This window comes from Grammomys surdaster, unplaced genomic scaffold (genome assembly GCF_004785775.1).
Source record: "Grammomys surdaster isolate TR1022 unplaced genomic scaffold, NIH_TR_1.0 126219, whole genome shotgun sequence".
NCBI lineage: Eukaryota > Metazoa > Chordata > Mammalia > Rodentia > Muridae > Grammomys > Grammomys surdaster.
The window spans coordinates 4085690-4109592 of record NW_021621022.1 but is presented as its reverse complement, the minus strand read 5'-3'; the positions used below and the strand labels follow the sequence as shown (position 1 = coordinate 4109592).

Sequence of the window (23903 nt, the reverse complement as noted above, 5' to 3'; positions counted from 1 at the left end):
GTTCCCTGTGTATGAAGAACCTTATCATAGAACTGAAATGTAGCTGAATTTATTGTTTCTGCTGCTTTTTTGTTTTGTTTTGAGACAGAGTTTCTCTGTATAGCCCTGGCTGTCCTGGAACTCACTCTGTATACCAGGCTGGCCTTGAAATCAGAGATCTGCCTGTCTCTGCCTCGGAGTATTAGGATTAAAGGCTTGTACTGCCAGCTTCTTCCTGCTTCTTGAGACAGGGTCTTATGAGCCCAGGGGAGCTGCGAGCTTGCTGTATCAGCAGATGACCCTCCAGCACTGCGTGCATCTGCATTTCTGTAGACAGGGCTGGTTAATGGGTTAATGATCCTGCGACAGATGTACTGTGGTGTTTTCATTGCTGGGTGTAGCTGCAGACTTTTCCCCAGATACTAAATCATTATTTAAACTGTAGTTCAATAGAACTGGGCACTTCTATAAAAATAATGTTTATTTTTAGCAAAATGGGCCACAGAACAGAGCTAGGTAGGTTTGTTTTCTAATTTGGGGACTGGCCTTTATTAGGTGTAGCACTATAGGCAGGTAAGTCCCTGAAAACACAGGCCAGGCACTTTTTCACTTCCCTTAGGAAAGGACATCTGTCATGCTGTTACCCACATCTGCTCAGGAGCCCAGAACTGAAAAGAACAAGGCTCTAAAAGTTCCTGGGGTCAGCAGTACAAGGAAGTCACACTGGCAGATCCTGGCTGGAAGCCAGAGGACACCACCAAACTGTGTCTGGGTGAAGGGCCTAGGATTTCACGGATGTCCCACTCAGAACTTCTGCAGGAACCTGAGGACGAGGTCCCGGAGTCGTACCCGCAGCGTCTCGTCATTGTCACAGATGATGTGAGTTGAGTCTTCTTCTAGCTGGATGAGTGTCTCTGCTTCCTGCAGCAGGACAATATGGCCCTTGGCTGTGTCTTCCACCTTGATGTCACTGAAGCCATGCTGTTCAAGAGAAAAGAGAAGGACAGCTCCTCTGAGAGCAAGGCCTGACTGGGCATTCCACACTGGCGTTTACACTCAACACAGCTCTTTCGACATCAGGGCCAGAATCCAACCAAGAGGTTCATATTTATGAAAGGCCCCAAACACAAGAAACTCTCAGGAAGACAGCTGATTCCTCCACCCTTCCTGAGGGACTGAGTACATCCAGACTCTCAGGTTCAATGGAGAGACAGCATGAGGTTGCTGATCCTGGCACCTGCCTACCTTTAGTCTCTGCAGTTCTGAGCCCCGGGGAAAGCATCACTCCTCACAGCAAGGTACCACTAACCTGGGGTCTGGCAGCATCTCCCCAGCCACTTTTACTGCTAATTGTAACATCTCCTTAAAGATGAGAACTACAGTTAAATTACAGTAGCCTGGATGAGACATGCAACAGATAAAGAGCCTGAGGCAGGGACTGCCTGTCCTTGGCTGAAGGCACACCCATATGGCCTTGGAAAGAAGGTTAGACAGGGTGGGCCAGGCAGGAGAAAAAGGTAAGGCCACTGTGGAAGAGCAAGTTATTGAGAGGAATAATAATTTTAAAAAGTGAGGGCTGGAGAGATGGCTCAGGGGTTAAGAGCACCAACTGTTCTTCCGTAGGTCCTGAGTTCAATTCCCAGCCAGCACATGGTGGCTCACAACCATCTGTAAAGCGATCTTATGCCCTCTTCTGGTGTGTCTGAAGAGAGCAATGGTGCACTCATATACATTAAATACATAAATAAATCTTTAAAAAAACAAAAAGTGAAACATGAAACTCCTGGCTCCTATCAGGAGCCTTTCAGGCCTTGAGGGAGATGGGATCCTTTACTCATCTACAGGACTGTGGGAAGATCTCCAGCAGTTTGGGAAAATCAAAAAATAAAGAAAACCAATCCTGAAATGGGAAGTCTTGTTTTTGAATCTTGAAAGAAGTCGGCAGCTGAGACAGTGTCGTTGCTATAGCTTAGGCGACTGTCCATCCCTGCCATCACGTACTGGAGTTAGCCCGGTTTTCTCAGAGCATGCCCCATGCCATCTTTAACCCATCCCTCTCTTCCTAGTAAGGGTGACAATGTGGAAACATTAACTGTGACAATTCTGTGACAAAGACAAAATTAAAAAGATCTCTAAGGTAGTGCCCTCTGCACCCTCCCCACACCAATGCAATCAGGAAATCTCCCCTTTGGGGACTGGAGAGCTGGCTGCATGGTTAAGAGCACTGTCTGTTCTGCCAGAGGCCCATGGTTTGATTCCTAGCACCCAAATGGCAGCTTATAACTGTCTTTAACTTGTTTCAGGGGATCTGGCTACCATGGGCACCAGGCATCCACAGGGTACACAGATAAATATACAGGTAGAACACCCATACACAAAGTCTCTTCTTTGAAAGAAGCAGCCACTGGGACTCATGGGCCATCCAGCCACTGAGATAGCACAACATGCCTGTCTCTTCGACCCACTTCTGACAGAATCACTGACCTACCTAACCACGCATGCTAGCCCTCCCAGACATCGGTGCTCTTCCTGTGGACGAGCATGGCTCCAGAGAGGACAGGCAGCCCTTACTGTGCTATACTGCTACTCCCTAGTCTTAGACTAAAGGGCAGGGCTAGTGGTGAGCAGAGTCTGGGGACAGCCCAGGAAGGAAGATGTTCTTTGGCTTAGTCCATTTGGAGCCTGTCCTTGTTCTCTAACATCCCAGTACATCTTTGCGGGCAGAGCAGGCCACTGAGCTCACCTTTTCCAGGGTCTGTACAAACTGTTCTACTGGGATGGAGCCGCTCAGCAGAGGCTTCAGAACCTTGCAGTCAGGAATGTCCTCACTCACACGCTTCCTCTTCTTACTGCTGGTAGACTGGGTGGGCTTGGGAGGGGGCTAGGACAGAAGGAAAGTGGCTTTCAGGGAGCCCCACTTCACTGATTTGGTGGCCATGACCTGCTGGCCTGGCATGAAAACCAGGCTCAGCAGCTGGGTTCCACCTGAGTTAATGTGGCCATATGCTTGGGATCACATCTGTCTATCAGCAAGAACCAGTTCTGCATTTCCGGGGATTCCACTACTTGCTGATGAAATCCCTTCTAATAGACACTGGCGGCCACAGCCATGCATGCTGACTAAAACCAGACTGCAGTGTCTGGCAGGCAAACCATGGCTGTGCCACCAGGCAGTGGTAGAAAAGCATTAGGAGGTCTGTGAGGATCAGGCCCAGACAACGCACAGCAGCAAGCACACAGTGCCTTGTGCCCTAAGTGCTAGCTACAAGGGGACACAGCAACACGGTACAGCTGTGGAAGAAATGCTTCCGAGGTGAGTGTGCCCACCCATGTGCCAGGCTTCCTGCCTTTCTGGCTCTGTGCTGGACTTGTATTCCAGACATCATAAGGGACACTGTCCGCAGCTTTCAGGTTTCACCCTGCACTGCTCAGGTATGGGGGTCAACAAAGAACATGCCTGTGACAAGTTGGGGTAAAGCTGCTACTTCAAGAGCTGGGTAACAGGAAACTACTGAGGATGGCTTATGTGGTTTTTTTGAGGCATGTGGCTAAGAATTTGTACAAAGTGCTTTCTTTGTTTCATGTATACACATGTCTCAATCAACCCATGCTTCAGTGTCTGATTGGGATGAACTGGGAGCTGGTTGGGTGGGCAGAGCTTTCCTAAAGGAAGGGACCTCCTGGGTCCCCACCCAGCCCCCCACGTGCCCCGAGTACCTGAAGCACATGTTTGTTATCCTTAGTGTGCAGCACAGCTGAGACAGTCGCCAAGGAGATGCCAGGCTTGATCTCCATGGGCACCAGGGAGTCTGCCAGCTGAAAGTAAAATGCAGGATTTCACATAGGCTCCCTGAGGGGGAGGGAAGAATCCCAGGGTGAAGAGTGGCCCGGGGCTTAGTGGAACACAGCACTGAGCTCTTAGCATTCTCTGTCCTGGTGGCAAAGGCTTCCAAGGATGGCCATTATATTGTCCTTGTGCTTTACTTATACTGTTGTAGTCTAAAATGACCAGATAACTCAGTGTATAAATCAGGTATACACTCTGCAAGTCTCCTGCCCACCACAGTGATGCAAGGAGAAGAGAAGAATGGAGGCCGCAGACCCCTGGCTAGGACAGTGGAGGAGGTGGCAGACCACTGGCTAGGACAGTGGAGGAGGTGGCAGACCATTGGCTAGGACAGGGAAGAAGGCGGTAGACCATTGGCTAGGACAGTGCCCTGGCATCATCAAATTGCTTTGCATGGTGGTTCCTGGGAACCGCAGCAGGGACCATCAGGGCAGTTGCAAGTTAGTATGTGCTAGACCCTGCAACTTTGAAAATGGCAACATCTGCTGGGTGCATGCACCCGAATGCCTCCACTTCCTGGCATCACTCATGGGCTCCAGACAGTTTCTAAAGTCCTCTCAGAACCTACCAGATTCCTCAGCACACACACCAGGTACATATTCCCTTCATTCTTCCTTGTGCTAACCCTATACTTTCTTTATATTTTCTCTGCAAATGGACTACATGTTTTGATCCCCAGCAATCTGTGTCTGTCAATGGCAGGACAAGTGTCTCCTACTGTGACCTGAGCCAGATGGTGCCTTTTCCTGTGCAGCCACAGTGCATACACTGCAGTGAGCTGGGACCTCTGAGGTCCTGGTGCTTCTGGCCTGGCTATGTGCTGTCCTCAGATGTACAGCTTTCCAACAAGCCAGGCTGCTTTCATTTAAAACCAAACTTAAGTGTGCAAGACGCCATTCCATAAGCATTGGTATTCAATGCCAGCTGGGTAGGAAAAGCAGCTTTATGGCATTAACATCAACAAATGATGAGAGGGCTGCTCCATGAAGTAAGAAAGCGTGGGAGGAGGTGAGGAGTCCCACACTGCGCAGCTAACCTACACCTGACTGTGCCAGGTCACATCCTTCACCTCCGCTCCTGCTCACACACACAGTCTGCCCTGTGAGTGACTGTTCTCTGTACAGTTCAGGCTGGCAACAGCCTTGGCCGGCACACGTGGCAGTACCTGGAGAAAGCACTCTTGGAAGCTAAAAGGATGGTGGTGGAGCAGAGGAGGGAGCGGAGCATCTGCAAAAGAAACTTGGAGAACCTCGCACAGCTGAGCCGTCTGTTTTCTGGAACTGATAACTTTTCCCAGGGAAAGCCTTTTATTCAAATCAGAGATGTTCGAAGGTCTCTGACAGACACGGAGGAACCCAAGTGCTGGAGCCCCCTGGGCAGCAGCCCCTCACTGCTCTGTGGTCACTCTTTCCTCATTCTCTTACCTAGCAGAGTCACCTATGCACAGCACAGGTGTACTTTACTGTGGCATCATTTGTACAATGTGCCTTTTACATTTCCTTGTGATAGAATACACTCAGAATGTAAGCCATGCAGACTTTTGGATAGCTGTATCATGTGACTGTTCTATGTTTACATCTCTCCTTTCTCATACATAATTCTAGGAAGGATGGGAAACCCACAGAGGGCACTAGCATCTGCCATGGTGGAGACTCAGGATTTCACCTGCAGGGCCACACGGTGAAGGCTAACATAAGGAACAGTCACTTGCCTGACGGTCTGTGTTCTTTCCTTCCTTCCTCTTTGAGAGAGTGGCCATGCCCCTCAGGGCACTCTGGTGGAAGCAAGGTTTTAAGGGTGAAAGGGCAGCAGCTCACCTCTGGCATGATTTCAATCTTCTCATAGCGCCGTTTGAAGGGCAGGGCGAGGACCTCAGCCCGCCGATAGGACATGGCTGGTGGCTGGCAGTCGATCATGAGGTCCATCCTGTGGGACTGGGCTGGGGGTGGCTGGGTGTACTGCTCAGGACAGACCACGTGCAGGGGCTGAGGAGCAATGTGACAAAGAGGTCATGTAAAAGGGCAGGCACTGGGTACAGAGCAGCAGCCCCAGGCTTCTTCCCGACCCTTGTAGCATCCTGAGTGCTCAAGCCCACAGTCAGGCCGCTAGAGCATTCTCTCAGAGCTGGCTAACCCATGAGGAGACAAGTATGCTCTAGGAACCTAGGGGCTTGAGGGAAGGGCCCGCTACCTCTCTGAACTTGTTTTCATTGTCTACTACATCTAAGTAACTTCGGTGGTGACATCCACTGTGTCTACTCCCTAAGCTGAGCTTAGCTCCTTGGGTGCAGTCTTCCTATGATACCTGCCCTCTGAGCTATTATAAGCCCTTGACTAGCAAGAATGCTGGCTTTGTGTTAGCCCAGTACCCAGGTTTGGTGTATCTTAGGCTATTCTCAGATCACTGGAAACGGGCAGACCACATGCTTACCTGAGTATGACAGTGAATCAGAGATGAAACTATTTGTACAAATATCACCCAGCTGAACACTAATGCTGGCAGCTCACAGGTCAGTGAATTGGCCCTGCCCTGAGAGTTTGGATTAAACCACAAATCCTTTGAATGAAGGTTTCCAGCAGCTAGGCCTGGTTGGATCTAATAAGCTTGACCTTTCGAGCTAGTATTTTTAGGGCCTTGTGTTTTTCCTGACCTGGCTAGCATCTGATAGCTCTGTCCCCTGCCTCAGCCTGAGCATACTCCAGAGTGCCATTCATTGGAAGTGTGTACCAGATAGCCTCTGATATCTAAGATTAGCATGTGACACAGGTGTGAAACTGGCTTAGGGACTTGGACTTGAAGTTGCTTAGTGATAAAAGCTGTCGTCCTTGCCAGCTCTAACTGTTCCCCCTCCGCCACTTTCTGACCCAATGCCTTGGGTCATCTTCGGTCACCCCGTGCAGAAATCCCCACTTCACTTTCTTGCAGAAAATACAAAACAACCATGAGCCTACCATGTAACTCAACTCAGATTTAGGCACAGTGACTGACTTGGAGGGGAAGGGCATCTACATGCTTTTCTGTGGCTACACTGATCCGCATCAAAAGAACCCATTTATGCCTTCTTTCTCTCCCTTTCCATTTCTTTAGAGGGGGAACTTTTTCAGTAAATAAAGATCATGTCCTGATGTTAAAGGGTAACAGACAGCATCCTACAGAACTGAAGACAGGCGTCTGTAAAGACAGGCATCTTCACAGCATGGCTATGCAGACCTGGTCCACAAAGAGCCACATTCAGATCCTGGCCTACAGAGGAACAGTGAGTGTAGACCCAGGCCAGTCCTTTGTTTACCTGCACTTCTTTTTTCTTTTTCTTTTCTTTTTTTTCTTTTTTTGGTTTTTTGAGACAGGGTTTCTCGGTGGAGCCCTGGCTGTCCTGGAACTCACTCTGTAGACCAGGCTGGCCTCAAACTCAGAAATCCTCTGCCTCCCAAGTGCTGGGATTAAAGGGGTGCGCCACCACCACCCGGCTTACCTGCACTTCTTTAAGCAGCTTTGACACCTGGATGAAATTCAGTCGAGTGTCAATTGGGCAGTAGATGCACTTCATGGCCAGTGGCTGGTAAGGAGCCAAGGCCTCCAGGTAGGAGAAATCGGGTTCTGGGAAAGTGTAAACAGGGAACTTTAATATTCAGGCAGAGACAACACAGAACCAGCTGCAGCTGATGTGGTCAGGGCCAAGCAGACAGTTCTTGTCAGGAAAGGATGAACAAGGAAACAGAGTATGGCCCATGGGAAGAAGGGGGGTCCCATAAGGAGGCGGGAGGCTGCTGGAGGCATGGGTACAGGCTCAAAGCTTACGAAACAGAGACGAGACAAATACAGGATAGACTAGGAAATGGACTCTTCTCTAAACAAACCATCAGCTCAAAACAAAAGGAGAAGGAACCATGTGTGGTTGTACACTTTTGAGGCTGAGGCAGGGAACTGCTAGTTTAAGATCACTCTGGGCTACTTAGTGAAGACCCTGTCCCAAAAAGAAGAAAAAAAGTAAAGGCATAGAAAGTTGCCATTTGGCAAGCACAACAGTGATCATTTATTCAGACTGGAATCATTAGTGCTAAAATTCTAGCTAGAAAGCTGGGGAAGAATGGGATATACATTCTCCTGTGTCCCTGCAAGAGCTGAACAGTAGGGCTGGAAAGATGATGTAGCAGTTAGGATCTCTGGAAGAGGTTCTGGGTTCAATTCCCAGCAACCACATGGTGGCTTGCAGCCATTTATAATGGGATCTGTTGCCCTCTTCTGGCACACCAGCTGCTCAAAGTTAACATCCAGGTGGGACACAAAGCACTGCAGGCACCTACCAGGTATCACGCCCCACACCCTGCACTGAGCCCTAGTCCATGGGAACAGAGACTGTCACTCTCTCACCAGGAGCCTAGGTCTCCAGAGGAGATATCTGCCACACTGCCCAGTTTTTCCCCCAACAGCTACCAGTGCTTGCTTGGCAGGGACTGTTCATCCCAACGAGCTGCCCACAGAGCCAAGAGAACAGTATACTGTCCTCATCCCGCAGTACCCAAGGGGACAGGTAGGGGCTGCCTAAGACCCTGAGTCCTTCCTCTCAGCTTACCAACTACTGAGACACTGGACCTCAAAGAATTAGAGCCTCCCCATGAACCTCACATTGGGGGTAGGACAAGACTGAAATGCTAATAGCAGCCAGAGGAGAACCCCACCCCCACTCAGGAAGAGATTTCACAGTCCAGCAACTTTTAGGACCACTTTGCAGACAGAGGATGATGGGTCAGTGATGGGCAGAACCTCATCCTGACCAGGACTGCTAATTAGGCATACTGTAAGACTTCTATTTAAATGTAAATCTATGCCCTACCGATCCCTTATCTGTTCTTAATATGGACACACTGAAGGAGTCTGCCTCTGCTTTTCACTGTTTTGTCCCTTTACTTGGTGTCATAAGGATGGGTGGCTGAGCCCAGCTTATAGGATGCCAAAGCCATGCTTTCATTCTAACACTTCTGCTAACTGGGCCACCAGAAAGGAAGGAATATTATACAGTTGTCAACACAAGCAGCAAAGGCAGACAAACTTCCCCTCACTTGAGTGGGGATTAGAAACCCCACCAGCCACTTTGTTCCAAAGGTGTCTGAGGAACCACAAAGCATTCCCTGAGGGTCAGGAGCTCCTGGTGTAGCTGACCACTGTGTCTTCCTGTTGGACACACACTTCACAGAGCACCAATGTGAGGTGGGCTATTAAGTGACCATAACAAATTCACTAAAAGCTCTCCAAAAATCCAGCTCAACACCAAAGTTAACACTGTTCCAAGCCCAACATGAGTAATCATCCTAGCCTGGCTATCTTCTTGCTTCTTCTGCACAGGACATTGAGATGACTAATTGTGGAATTCTAGTGATGGCATGCAACGGAGAATGAGCCCAACATTTGTGAATCTGTCACCCCATCCCTGCTGAGGAGGTGACACTAGGGATGGTGTGATGGCTATTCGTGGTTGTCAACTTGACTATATCTGGAACACATTACAGCAGAAATAGAAGGCACCTGTGAGAAATTACTTTTGCTCGGTTTGAAGTGGTGAATCCACTTCTAGTTCAGACCTCCACGTGGGAAGACACACCTTTAATCTGGGCCACGCCTTCTGCTGGCAGCCTATACAAGGACAAGAAGGAAACTTTTGCTTTTTACCTGCTTGCCTTCGCCTTGCTAGCACAGTATCCCTTCCCTGGCCTATGTCTTCAGGATAACAGCATAAACTAAAGACCGGCTGAGACATCCAGCCTTGTGAGACTGAGCAACTACGGGGTTACCCTTTCACAGCCGCACGGATCAGTCACTATATATCTATGTGTATGAAGAGAGACTCACTCTGCCCTCGAAGAGAATCCTGACTAATACAGATGGGCATGTCTGAGGCTATACCAAGCTCAAGCTTTCAAGATTCTGACTTCACAGCCTGTGAGATTTCTAAGCTTACAGGCAGCTTGAAGAGCTTACAGTGATAGAATAGGGAGAATCTCTGAGTCACCTCTGCCTGGCCTCATCTCTCTGAAGGCTTTGCTCCTTCCTGAGGGGTCTGTTTCCAGAAGAGAAGCTTTAAGCCAGAGCAGACCTCAGTCAAAGATATAAGATCCAGCTAAGTAAACAATCCATCCTAACTGGCGAGACAAGATCAATGTTGGAATCATTGAGGTTCTCAACACTTTATAAAAATCCTACCAAAAAGCAGTGCAGGTTTCAGTATTGGAGAGAAAAAAAAAAACCAGAAATAAAAGTTGTGCTTGACAAATAGTTGCCCAACATGGCTTTACCTTTATTCCTTTGAATCTATGTTGTTCCTGTTTATTTTTGGAGACACGGTGCTCTGGAATTTGATTCTCCTGCCTCAGCTTCTCGAGTGATTAGATTAGGGTGTGCAAGGCTGATGGGTTGCATTTATACTTTCCTCTCTACCCTGTATGCTCACTCACTATCAGCCCAATGGAAAGGACAGGAACTTTGCTTACTCTTAAAATTTACCTGTAAATATGACAGTGTTGAGACTGGACTTCCCCCAGAGCTCCATGAAGTGGACGACATCTCCAAACCGGAGGGAAGGATGCCCAGTGAACAGCACACACGGCTGTCTGAAGTCATTGCTGAAGTCTCCATGGATGCTGCGGTAGTGCTTCAGCTTATTGGTCTGAATGAGCTACAACACATGAAAACCCAAGAGCTGTTGGCTGAAGAACCCAGCTGTGCTGGAGAAATGACTGAAAAATACAATTGAAGATGACAAGCCAGAGACTAGGAAAAGACTACAAAAGTTACCTGCCCGAGGACTGCTGTCAAAACAGAACCACGTGGCTTATGCCAAAGGTCTGCAGAGATAACTCACCAAGACAGCAGGCGAGCATCTGGAGACACTCAACACCAGGCACCAGTGGGGAAATGCCAATGAAACCAGCAGACACTGCTCCTTATCCAGCATAATGGCCGATGTTAAACCCTCATACTAAATGCTGGCGAGAGTGTGCTACAGAGGACTCCTCCCTCCTTGCTGTGAGATGAGAAATGCCACAGCCACCGTGGAAGACTTTGTCGTTGTTTGTAAAACCAAAGTAAATATACACTTACCAGGGGTCCTGGTAATCACGCTCCTTTGGGATTTAACGCATAGGAGCTGAAATCTTAAGAGCCCATCGACAGCAGTTTAATCATAACTGCCAACACTTGAAAACAACTAACATGTCCTACAGTTGGTAAACGGGTAAACGGGCACATCAAGACAAGACTCTGGGCTAGGAATTCAGGGCTGAAGAAGCTATGAGAAGATGGAGATGAATGTATTACTAAGCAAAAGATGAAAATATGAAGAGGCTGTGCACTACTTTAGTTGAACTCTATGGCATTCTGGGAAAGACAATGCTGTGGAGGCGGAGGCTGCGCCACAAAGTTCACGTGACTCTGGATGGGCATTTGTGTACACAGCATCACCCAGAGTTCTTGTGCATTTTGGCAATATTCTCATGTATTATGGTATATAGAACAGAGGCACCAACTGTGTTTATGGCTGTGCCAGACACTTCCCTTTCTGAAGTGGAGACATTAAGAGTGAATTAGGTCGCTGTTGTGTATCTGTGATACAGGACTGGTGACTGGCAGCAATAACATAGTAATAATACCGTGAGTCACACAGAGTAATGCACGTGAGATGCAAACCAGTGATGGGGATCCATCAGTGGCTCAGACACACCCGCCAGGTCTGTGAGGAAGGGACTTTCCATCTTGTTAAGCAATGTTATTTTCACTACTGAACCTTTCCATACGGTCCAGGGAATAGTCAGTTGGTAAAGTGCTTGCTGTACAATCATGAGGACCTGAGTTTGAACCCTCAGCACCTACATAAAAGGCTGGTATACCCACGTGTGTCCAGTGCTGGGGATGTGGAGTCAGGAGCATTCCTGAGGCTTGAAAACCAGCCAGCCTGGCTGAACTAATGAGCTCCAGGTTCAGTAAGAGAACTTGTCTCAAGAAAATAAGGTGTATGTGTCGGGGTTTGGGGATTAAGGTTGATCTACACATGCCTGCACACACACACATGGACATATATATAAACAGTTTGACATTTAAAGAAAATTTACATATGTAATTGACATGTCTAGAAAGAACATTTTAAAGGGAATATTTACTTTTATGTGTGTATTTTTGCCTGCATATATGGAGTCAGATCCCCTGGAACTGGAGTTACAGATGGTTGTGAGCTACCACGTGGTGCTGGGAATTGAATCTGGGTCTTCTGGAAGAGTATCCAGTGCTTTTTACCACTGAACCATCTCTCCAGCCCCTAGCAAGAACATTTTGATAATAGACTTGCTCCCATAGGTGTGAGTAGACATTAGAATAAAGTCCCCTGCACAGACTACAGCAGAGGTGCACTGTCCAGATTTATGGTAACACGATGTGTTTATCAGCGGGAACAAATGAATGAGATGAATTGTGAGCCGGAGCACTTTTCAACCATTTTATTTAGTTATTCTTTGGAACGTGGTCTCAATGTGTAAACCTGGCTGGTCTGGAACTCACTTTGCAACCCAGACTGGCCTGTCTCTGCCTCCCCAGTGCTGGATTAAAGGCCTGTACTACCATGGTCAGCCCTCTGTGTGTGTGTGTGTGTGTGTGTGTGTGTGTGTGTGTGTGTGTGTGTTTTAAGACTTAGTGTTGTTGGAGCCCAGGCTGGCTTGGAACTCACAACCTGTCTGCCCATGCAGTGCTGGGTTTAAAGGTGTCTGCCACGGTACCTGACTCCACCTAGGGATGTTTTAGGCATGAAGACTGCCACTATCCCACGTCATACCATCATCCACAATTCTTTTGGGCCCTTGCTCACCGGCTCTATTTTCTTACCTCTGCATGTGGGAAAGGTGGCTCTGGAAGATAAACTTTGCTCTGTTTGTTGTGACAAAGCCTTTAAAGAGGAAGACACAGGTGTTAGGCAGTGCACTGGGCATCTACCACCACCTAGTGGCAGCAGCGCAGACACTAAACACTCAAGTTCTTGTAAAGCTTCCTAGCATTGACTCTGAATAAAAGCTGGGCCCAGCTCATGCAGGACGGTGTCTCTTGTAAGTATAGTTTTTATAAAACAAAACAAGACAAAACAAAACCCCTACTTGTTTAAAATAATTTTAGGTTTATAAAACCGTTGAAGAGTACAGCTCTCATGTCCCCAGTGTTAACAATGTACACAACTGTAACCATTCTGTACCCAGCTCCTCTGTGCCCCAGGGTGGCCTGGAACTCACAAGTGCTGGTGTGACAGGCCTGTGCCACTATGCCTAGGTGAGTACGCTAGACACTCTGTTTTGAGTTTTGCTTTGTGCATGCTAGACAAGAACTCTGCCTTGGCACTGTGCCCCAGATTTGATTTGGAGCTGAGCCATTTTCCACTCTCCTTTTCCTGTTTCAGGATCCAGCCTGAGACACCATGTTATGTTTAGCAGTTTTAGGGGAGAAAAGCACCTGCCTTTTTGAGACATGGCTTTCTGCTGACACACACGCCCTCTTCATTACAGTAGCACTACTCACACCAGTTGCAGGGAACTGATGGGAGAATTTGAGTTTGAGGCCAGACTGGGTTACATACATAGCAAGACTTTGATTCAAAACAGAAATTGCAGAGGAGCCTGGAAAACTGCAATGTGACAAGACCAAAAACCCAACAACTGGCCAGTCGATGGGTGGTGACCAGGTTGGTGAGCACACACTTATACTATATTTTAAGATTCCTTCCCCCCTCGCCCCTCTCAAGACAGGGCTTATCTGTGTAGACCTGACTGTCCTATAACTCGCTCTATAGACCAGGTTGCCTCAAACTCAGAGATCCAACTGCCTCTGCCTTCTGAGTGCTGGGATTAAAGTGTATGCCACCATACCTAGCTTGGGAACTCTCTTTTAAGAACCCTGTCAAAATACTGTAAAAACAAAGGGTTCAGAGGTAAGAATTTAGACTAAGTCTCCTCAATGTATTGGGTTTTTCCTATCTATAGTTTTCTTTCATCTTTCTTTAAAAAAAACCCTCTCTCTTTGGGGAAGGTAAACACATAGCAGACACACTTAGAGAGTCACCCTATACATCTACATGGATACTAGATCTTGGACACTAGCTGTGTCTTTTTTCAGATTTAGGAGGGAGAAATCTGAGAGTTTAGTACTGTACCCTGAACAGTAGAGGGCAATGCAGAAGGGACCACAGTCTGATTAGTGACTGGCAAGTGTCAGGAAAGCATTTGTGGCCAGTTCTGCTAAGAGATATGTCCTCCCTCAGTTCTAGAATCTTCATGTAGGCACAACAGATAGGGGTTTCCATATCTTGCTGAGAGGCTAAAGGGTTTTCTTCTGGGGTCTGCAGCTACTGGAGTTGAGTTCTGTGAGTCTGTAATACTCTCCTGAGATGCTCTGCTCCCAAAGCTAGAGCTACAGCAGGCCTGCACTCCTGAGGGTACCATGGCTCGGGAAGAGGCTCTGACACTTTCCCTTCCACCTTCTCCTCTAAAAAGAAAACAAACCCAGCAAGCAGCAAGCAGGCAGACAGGCAGGCAGGCAGGCAGGCAAGCAAGGTGTCCTTGGTCTGGAGTTGGGGCTGACACCAGAATGGCCTTAATGATACTTTCAAGCTTTCAGTCCCTGGCTGCTTTCAGACGGCTACCAGCCGCCTAGAGGACTCCCACATGTAGCTCAGGAGGAGAATGGCGGTTGGCTAGGAAGAGGGAGGGAAGCGACTAACACTGGGAGAACTTAGGAGAGCAAGACTTTTACTCTGTGTTCTCTTCTTGGTGAACCATGATCGCTCAGTCTGATGCAGACACGCCCCCACGCCCACTCTATCATTAATTCTTAGTTCTCCATCTCTTTTCTGAAGATTTACTCTTTTTGATTTTATGCGTATGTGTGCTCAGCTTGCATGTGTGTTTGTGTACCACAAGCGCAGTGCCTGTAGAGGCTGAAGAGGGCCTAGCATTCCTCGGGACTGGAGTTACAGACAATTGTGAACTGCCATGTGGGCCCTGGGAATGCAGCACTCTTACCCACTGAGCTCTTCTGGCTCCTTTTTTAGTTTTGATAAATGTTTTTGCCCTGAGTGACATTAACATCGGGGGTAAAATAGGTGAAAGGTATCCGGGAACTCTATTATCATTATGCTTTTCTGTAAATCTAAAATTATTCTAAAGCACAAAGTTTATTACTTAAACAGAAAAAAATCCAAGATAAAATTTTTAAAAAAAGTATCAAAATGGAAAAAAAATGGCTAGAGCATGTTAACAAAAAGTTAATATCTTTAATATATACACAGAGTTCAAATATGTAAGAGAGATATAAAACCTCTAAGAGGTAAATGGGCAAAAAAGGAATAATTTACATAAAAATATTTTTGGCAAGTAGTATTAGATAATGAACATTAAAAATATTCCTACCCTTTATTCCAGTAATTCCACTTTTAGTAACTTACCTAAGGCAAATGCTGTCATCATATATACACAGAATAGTGTCCATTTAAGATTTAGTCCTAAAGGAAAAGCCCTGCCAGCCAATGAGAAGGCAATAAGCTAGTTATACAGATGTCAGCGATGTGAGGAGACAATACTCCAGCCATGTGTGCTCACTGTACACTCACTGTGTGCTGTGTGCTCACTGTGTGCTCACTGTATGCTCACTGTGTGCTGTGTGCTCACTGTGTGCTCATTGTATGCTCACTGTGTGCTGTGTGCTCACTGTGTGCTCACTGTATGCTCACTGTGTGCTGTGTGCTCACTGTGTGCTCACTGTATGCTCACTGTGTGCTGTGTGCTCACTGTGTGCTGTGTGTTCATTGTGTGCTCACTGTATGCTCATTTTTTGGAAACAAGGTCTGGGCTGTAACAGTCTGGCCTTGAACCTGTGCTTCTCCTGCCTCAGCTTCCCAAGTGCTGAGAAAGCAAATCTTTGCCGTTCTTCACAAAGACTTCATAATGGTTTAATATTGAATGTTTTCTGCTACATAAACACTGCACTACTGAGCTGCAGCCCCTTTAGGAAAAAAAATTAGAATTTAAAACTAAGAAGTGAAACTTGGCAAGGTGATAAACACGCTAACTACTTAGCATGGTTTCCAGGTCAGACGGGGTTTATCTGGACAGTGTGGTGTGGGCTCCAGGCCTCTATTATTTCCTATACTCTTTTCTACATAAACATGGATTACCCACTTATGAACTAACAGACACCTGTTAACCAAAACCACAGAAAAGACTCTACGGCACTCTCATCCCTGTGTGCTGAGTGACGGCTGTACTATAGGCACAGATCTGACAAGGTGGGACACTGTCTATTGGGCCCGCAGGGCAGAACCCAGGAGTGTGCTGCAGTACTGGAGGTCTGCATGAAAACAAATTTCTAACATGTTAACTTAATCTGCAAATAATGCTTAGGGTATCCTATGTGGGGAAGACACTTGAGTGTAGGGATAAAAACAAGTGAGAACTAAGGACAAGGAACAGTCCTACTAACCAAGAGGAGTGGAGTCAACTCAGGGAGATGCCCACAATCCAATGGGAAGGAAAACCCCATATACCAAAACCAGGTGTGGGGTGAGGGGCATAACGCTGTGATATGTTATAACAGGGTGATGTAAAAATCCATTTCCATTGAGAAATTCAGTAAATGCTGTGTCCATTTGGTCCCCATACCACTAAAACTTGACTGGACATACTCTATTCTGCGACACATGGCTCCTGAAAATTTAGAAATAACATCTATCTTCACTTTCCTCTTTTTGACCGGGGAGTTAGACCCAAACTCCATGTACATGGCCAGAGCTCCGTAACCTCACTGTTTCTAAATGTCTGCCCTGGGAGTTGATCTTGATAGAATAAAATGGATCTTCCATAAACGGGCTGTGGAAATAAAAATCTTGCTTTTCTTATTGGATGTAGTTAATTACAAGACTATGAGCTTGGGGCTAACGACCTTTTAGAATGAAACTTCTCTTTACAGAATGTAGGAAAGTAAGCAACGATTTTTTTGAGAACAGGCTAACTTAAGCCTCTCTTATCCGTTCTTGGTATCTATGCTTCTAAATACAAGCAACGTACGGGATTTGACTTTCAGTAGTTCACACACATGCACATACATGCAGTCTCAAGTATTCTCAAGAAACCACAATTATTGTCATTTTTCCCGACTAAACATACTTGAGCAGAACTCAGAGAAAGGATATGGACTTACCACTCAGCAAAAATCTGGGAAAACTCGAGTGAACTGTTGGCCACTGGGGAGATGAAGTAGAAGGGGACGTTGGAGAGGCCAGCAGAGTCGATGTACTGATATAAGCACTCCAGGAGGTCGTAGATCACTCCTGAAGGGTAGCAGGGGACCAACACGTTTCCTCCATTCCGCACTGTCAGGGCTAGAAATGGTGAGGAGAGAGAAGACAGTGGCAAAGGGGCAGTGTTAGAAGGGCAAATACATTCCTTAAAATGGCCATTATGTTTCTCCTATTTTCCTATGTATGATATTATTTATTTTTGAGACAGGGTCTTATTATGTAGCTTTTGTCAGGTCATGCTCAACCCTAACTACAGGAGGATTTCTGGAAGCTAGATAAAGCTAGTATTTCTCAGGAACTTGTGAAACCAGTCCCCTTCAACCAAAAGGAGGCATTTCCCTGAATCTGGCAGAAGGAGCAAACGGCTACCTGTGGCACCAGGCTCCCTCAGTATCCTGAGTACCCACTAGACACTTCAAAGTCCATGGTAGTATATTGCAGCGCTTCTCGCCTCCCTACCCTAATTGTCCTCCAGTCAGACTTCCCTTCTGTGGTGGTTTGAATAGCTTTGGCCTCTATAGACTCATGTATGTGAATGTTTGGCCCATAGGGAGTGGCACTATTTAGGAGGCATGGCCTTGTTGGAAGAAGTGAGTTATTGTGGGGTTTAAGGTCTTATATGCTCAATTTATGCCCAGTGTGGAACAGTCTTTCCTTGCTGTAAGATGTACAACTCTCAACTCTAGCACCATGTCTGTCTGCACTCGGCCATGACAATAATGGACTGAATCTCTGAAACTGTAAGCCAGCCCCAGCTACTCATTCTCCTTATAAACCTGCTATTCTCACTGTGTTATCTACCCACCCTCTCCACACACAAAGCCTTCCTGCCTCAGCCTGTTCCTATGACCCACACACTTTTACAATTGTCTATTTCTTTTGTAGAGGAGTGCACATCAAGGCAATGCAGGATTGAAGGCTGATGCCCCTGGTGGGTTTTAATGTCTTCAGTGAACCTGAGCTTCCGGCAACTCCTACTAAATCCTATTTCAAAATTTCAGGATTGTCTCTGCTCAGTCTCTTATGGTGGCTGAGTGATTCAGAAGGAACTAATCTGTTCCCTTTTTAGTCCTTTTCATCACACTTTCTTGCACTAGTATATGTCTGTAAGAAACACAGCCAGTTATGGAATGTGGGAATAATCACATTATGGGCTGTAATGTGTTAAAAGTATGAATGCCTGAAAAACTGTAATCAAGTTGGCTTTTGCTTCATTTACAAAACAACAGAAGCAGGTGGCTTTGGGAAGATCTGAAGTCTAGTGTCAAGGGCCCTCCCCACTCCTGCTGTGACATTCTCTAGAAGGCAGCAAGGGATGAAGGAGACACTTCTGAGAGCCTGGCTTGTCTGCTTCTGCCCAGAGATACAAGGAAGGGTCAGAAGTTTGGCACTCCAACTGGCTGGGCTCAGTGTGCTCATTATCACGTGAGAGGATGAGTGAGGCCAGGGCTTTTCAAGCGTTACTTTGTATAAAATTGCCAAGGGAGCAGCTGAACAGGCAGCTCTTACCTAGTGGATCTGTGGCAGGACCTTCAAGTTAGGATTTTTATAGGAGAGCCACGATGATCTTGAGGAGAGTGATTAGTGGACCCCCATCTGACATGGTGCATTAGATGTCGGAGTTCCCCAAATCTAAGGTTTCTTGAGTTAGTGATTCTAGATTTTTAACAAATAACCAAAACTCAGATTCTATCTGGGACCAGCCCAACAACTTTTCTACAGTAAGACTAAGTCACTTTTGCCTTTAGAGCAGCAAGGATGAGAGAGAGCATGCTTAGCAGCAAGGACTTCAAAGGACAGTGCCTCCCATGCAAACAGAAGACAGCCACTTCTTCCTGGAGCCAGAGTAATACCACTTAAAGTTGCTGGGAGGTGAAGGTCAGCCCTCAGCTCAGCTCGGCTTGGGCAGTTAGCTCAGACTTAATGTTTTGTGCTCCCTGCCTCACTGAGTTTATGTGTATGTGGCAGCCAGCTGGCCGATATAATGGTGTTCTGAAGCAGGGACTTGAGGAGGGAGGTAATCACGTTTAGATCAGGTCACGGAGGCTGAGACCCAATGATGAGAATAGTGCCTCTGTAAGAGGAGGAATGGAGACAAACGTCCTTTGCTCTACATGAAGATGCAGGAAAAGGGTGGCCACGTGGGTCTCTGGACTGTGAGACAAATGCTCACTACCTAAGCCACTTCTGTTAGTCCAAAGGAAACTACACTTTTCCAAACTCCAAACCGCATATACCTAGAAGTGAGCTCAACTTGGACTATCCGAAGATTTATGGTGGTTAGACAAAAGCCAGCATACCTCAGAAACTGGGGAAACAGGTTCCCATCTACCTCAAAGTAAAAGTCCTTTCTTTTACTTTGGCAGAGGGAACAATGGCTACCTGTGGTGCCCATTAGCACACCAAAGCTCATGCAGGCCTCTACATTCCCTCAGTATCACAAGTACCTGTTAGACATTTCAGAGTCCATGCTAGCTCCTAGCCCTTCTTAAACTCCCTCCAGATACACATTCTCCTTATAACCCTGCTATTCATTCATTCTGTCTCTGTCTCTGTCTCTGTCTCTCTCTCCCTCCCTTCCTCCCTCCCTTCCTCCCTCCCTCCCTCCCTCCCTCCCTCCCTCCCTCCCTCCCTCCCTCCTCCCTCCCTCCCTCCCTCCCCCCATGCACTCTTGGGTTCTGCTCTGTTCTGCTCCTGATTCTCTTACCATATTTTCTCTACTCTATTTCCTATCTCCTGCTATTCTCTCCTCTCTCTTAAATAGTTTTGGCCAGCTCCTGTCTGCAGCACATGCTCAGTCTACTTTCTTTCTCTCCTCTGGACTCTGCCTCTGGCTAGTCTTTCTCTCATATTTACAATAAAACTTTTTCCTTAATCAAACCATGGAGCAGTAGTTAGTTTATACATCAATGATGATATTTCATTATAGCAGTCTGCACATACAAAAACAGCAGCCAGCCTACTTTCTTAAAATAAGGACAGGACTGTGAGATTTCACTGACTATCTAGTCTATAAGACAACAAATGTCTTCCAGGCAGAAAACATCCTAGAGGGCTCTCAATTAAAATTTTCCCAAAAGAAGAAGAAAAATAAAAGCAACCAAATATTAGTGGGAACAATCCCATGCTTTTATCTTTTCACTGCCATGAATTTCAAGTGTGAGTCACTCTGTGCTAGTATTTGCAAAGCAGAGTGAGGGAGTGTGACTCTTCTGCTGTTACCAGTGACACACATCCTGGCCAGACCCATCACAGTGAGGGGTTAACTAACCTGGTCTGTGAGAGAATGCGCAGCATCTCTTCTAGAAACTGTGGCCCTACAACTCGAGCCTACCTTCAGATTTACATTCCTTAAGAACGGCTCCTGTGGACAACAATTCATTCTGAGGAAAAACTAAGGGGTGGAAGTAAATGGGAGCAGGGAGGCTTCAAAGAGACACCAAAGGGCAGGACTCAAATGAGAAATGAATCCAAGCGCAGCACTGAGTGGCCTCTTACCGAGGTTGCTGCAGAACTCGCCCACCATGCCGTCCGGGTTTGCAGTAGGGATCTGCGTCAGCCCTGTGAGAATCAGAACGTCACTGTTTTTGAGAGAAGCTTGGTCCATGGGCTGAAAGAGAAAAGAAAACTCTAATTAGAACTTATGACCAGTGGAGGGACCAGAGCAAATGCGCTCTTGCTGTGTCTAGTCCAGCAGCAAGCTCTCCCACAGGGAGCAACAGTTCTGCCATGACTGGCTGGCCACACACCATATCCAGCTTCACAGAGGTAGACATTTAAGACCACTGTTTCCCTATCTTCTTGTGTTTTTCAATCACAGATAAGTCTTCCTATTTCTACAGTGCTTCCCACTTCAGAACGCCAGCGACATGCATTCTACATGTTTTTAAACTTCGATATGGATCAACCTGAGGGTGTGCAAGACAAGGCTGCTGAGCTCACTTCCACAGTTTCTGGTTTGTTTCAAGGTAGGGCCTGAGAATCTGCATTTCTAGCAAGTTCCTAGGGAATGCTCCTGCTGCTTGCCTGGGAATTACATGTGAACTGAGTGGCTGCATTCTCAGAATAACTGTGAAGCTTGAGGCAAGCAAGTGTTACGGGAAGACAGATGCGAGGTGACTTACCTATGTATCAAGGGTAGAAAAACCAGAAGGAACACCGGGTTAGAAACTTAGTCCTCTTCCCAATTCTACAACTAGCCTCATAATATGAGCAAGCTTTGAGTCAAGTTTCCTATGAGATGGGACAGTCTGACCTACCTCCTTCAGTTGTTTTGTGAGTCTTGGGGGCTCACACACTTTCTGCTTGTGAACTGTGAACCCCACTGGCACGTGACAATGAGTTCTTTAAGATGTTGGACTTAAACTGTGATTGTTTCCAGAGCACTTAAAAACATTCTGCTTTTCTGCATAAACTAGGATTTGGTTGGAAACAAAGTTGTAAAAACTGAGAGGCCAGAGAGGCCACAAATGTTTTCATCTTGTTAAGAAGTATCATTCCTCTTTTCCGTGCCACAGTATATACCCCAGTAAAGAAAGGACATCCAAACAGAGCAGCCTAGCAAAGCTCCAAATCTGGATTGTCACCTTTCAGTATCCGTAACTCTTAAGGGATTCTCCTTTAACACTGAGTATGGAAGCATGGAGACACTGGCTTCATTGTTTTGTTAAATAACAAGGCATGGTCCTGTTATAAACTGCATTATAACCGGGAAGAAGCTTCCTTAACTGGGTTCAGAGGGCTCAGGGTGGAACAGGCAGTGTGTGACCGGCTTGTTTCCTCTCCTCAGATATTCACTAATGTGTCTAGCAGCCCTTTCCTTTCTTGAGCAGAAAGTCTCAGGTCCATACTATGTACCACTCTTTCCACAAAAGGAAGGAAGTGTGCACTGGTGGGGGCATAACCATTTTTACAGTAGCTATGCAATAAGCCTTGCACTGTTTCCTGTGAATACAGAAGGAAACTGAACTGGTGACAAAGGGGACCCAGTAGTGCAGTAGGTGGCATATTTGGCTTAAGACAGGAACAATTTTATATATACATTAGACTATACTGACTGAGATGGAGGTAGACCACAGAGGGCCCCAAAATGCCCTGAAATGGTGTATGTGATTCCATGTGCCTTTGCAGATTTAACTGGATGGTCAGAAAGGGCCATGACCCCTAAAAGTCTAAGACTGACTGATCCACAAGAAAACACAATGGGGACAAACCACACTGAAAGGACACTATCTCTGAGCTTCAGCCATCAACACCATCTTTTGAAAATTAAAACCCCACAAACAAATATAGGGCAGTGCTCTAGTGTGAGTACCACTGAGCTGAACCATTACAATATACTTGGCGTTCCAGTTTTACAGATGTTAGTAATTTTAGCCCAAGCAGAGACAGCCTCACTCACTCCTAGGGCTCCAGGACAGGGACAGGCTTAAATGGCTTTAGTGACACCCTCCAATGCCAGGTGACATTCAAATGTCTGTACTGCTCCAAGGCAAATACAGGCATTATTGGTGTCAGCAGCACTTTAGGAGTGATAAAAGGGGATACTTTGTTTAAACACAAACAGAAAAACTTATCTTGCTCAGCTCAAGAATTAAAAGCACCTCACCGACAGCTATAAACAGATGGAATAAAATAGTAAAAACTCTATGCTTAGGGGGCTGGAAAGATGGTTCAGGGTTAAGATCACCAGCTGTTCTTGCAGAGAACTAGAGTTCAGTTCCATAACCTATACAATAACTCAAAATCATCCTTAACTCTAGGTCTAGGGCATCTGATACCCTCTTCTCGTCTCTGCAGGTTCCGGGCCTGCATGTGGTGCCCAGACACACATATATGCAGGGAACACGTTTATATGCATAAAATAAAAACAAAAAACAAAACTCTAAGGCTACTGAGAACTGTCTTTACCAAATTTGTCCTCTAAAAATTGATTTTTTGTTTGTTTGAGACAGAGTTTATCTGTATAGTCCTGGCTGTCCTAGAACTGTCTCTGTAGACCAAGCTGGCCTTGAACTCAAAGAGATCTGCCTGCCTCTGCCTCCCTAGTGCAGGAATCAAAGGCGTGTGCTACCACACCTGGCTAACTTTAATTTTATAAGCACACACTGACTTATAAAATACCAGGTTTGCCATTTCCTTCACGTGTACAATCCACGTTGATCAGATTCACTTCTCCTCTGCCTCCTCCCTCCTTCTTCCCTCAACAGTCTCTTTGTGTTTCCACTTGACTTCTATGTTTTTGTGTATGCAGGTACAGTAGTGTGTATATCCACACATATGCACATGAAGGTGTGCATGCCTGTGTGTGCATGTGCAGAATCCAGCAGCAGAAAGAGAAAGTGTAGCTGGGAGAGGGCTAACAAGGTAAGAATGATGTCTATGAACAGGGTGGGCAATAAGATGTCCACAGCCTGAAACGAGGCTATTCATAACACGTGTAGATGACAACCAAGGCCAAGAGGGCGGGGAAATGCACAACAAGGTCCCTAAGGTGAGGTTCTGATTTCACTCTTAGATGTGAAACAGGATCCAGCCAGAAGCAAGCCAGTGTGCAGAAGACTAGAGATTGAAATATACAGGAGAAATGGCAGCCTGGTTGAGAGAAACTGAAAAACAGTAGTCAGCAACAATGCAGGGAAATCTCAAGGTCCTTTACAAAAGTTAAAAAACCCTACAAATGAAATGGTTAAGGATTTATTGCCTAGGAAAGGAAGAAATACTTCCCCAACCATAAACTACAACTTTGCCCTTCAAAAC

The 23903-nt window shown here is 46.5% G+C and overlaps 1 protein-coding gene across 1 annotated transcript in view; it reads right to left on the bottom strand.

Annotated features, from left to right (window-relative positions):
- Positions 1-442: 442 nt before the first annotated feature.
- Positions 443-23903, bottom strand: part of Ints9 (integrator complex subunit 9) — an 85727-nt gene continuing 62266 nt past the window's right edge. The window contains exons 9-17 of the mRNA XM_028758717.1: positions 20643-20754; positions 17045-17225; positions 12692-12752; positions 10325-10496; positions 7299-7423; positions 5644-5811; positions 3697-3795; positions 2723-2860; positions 443-960 (exon numbers count right to left, since the gene is read on the bottom strand). Coding sequence (XP_028614550.1) covers positions 784-960; positions 2723-2860; positions 3697-3795; positions 5644-5811; positions 7299-7423; positions 10325-10496; positions 12692-12752; positions 17045-17225; positions 20643-20754 — 1233 coding nt within the window. The 3' untranslated portion in view covers positions 443-783. The remainder of the gene's footprint in view (positions 961-2722; positions 2861-3696; positions 3796-5643; positions 5812-7298; positions 7424-10324; positions 10497-12691; positions 12753-17044; positions 17226-20642; positions 20755-23903) is intronic.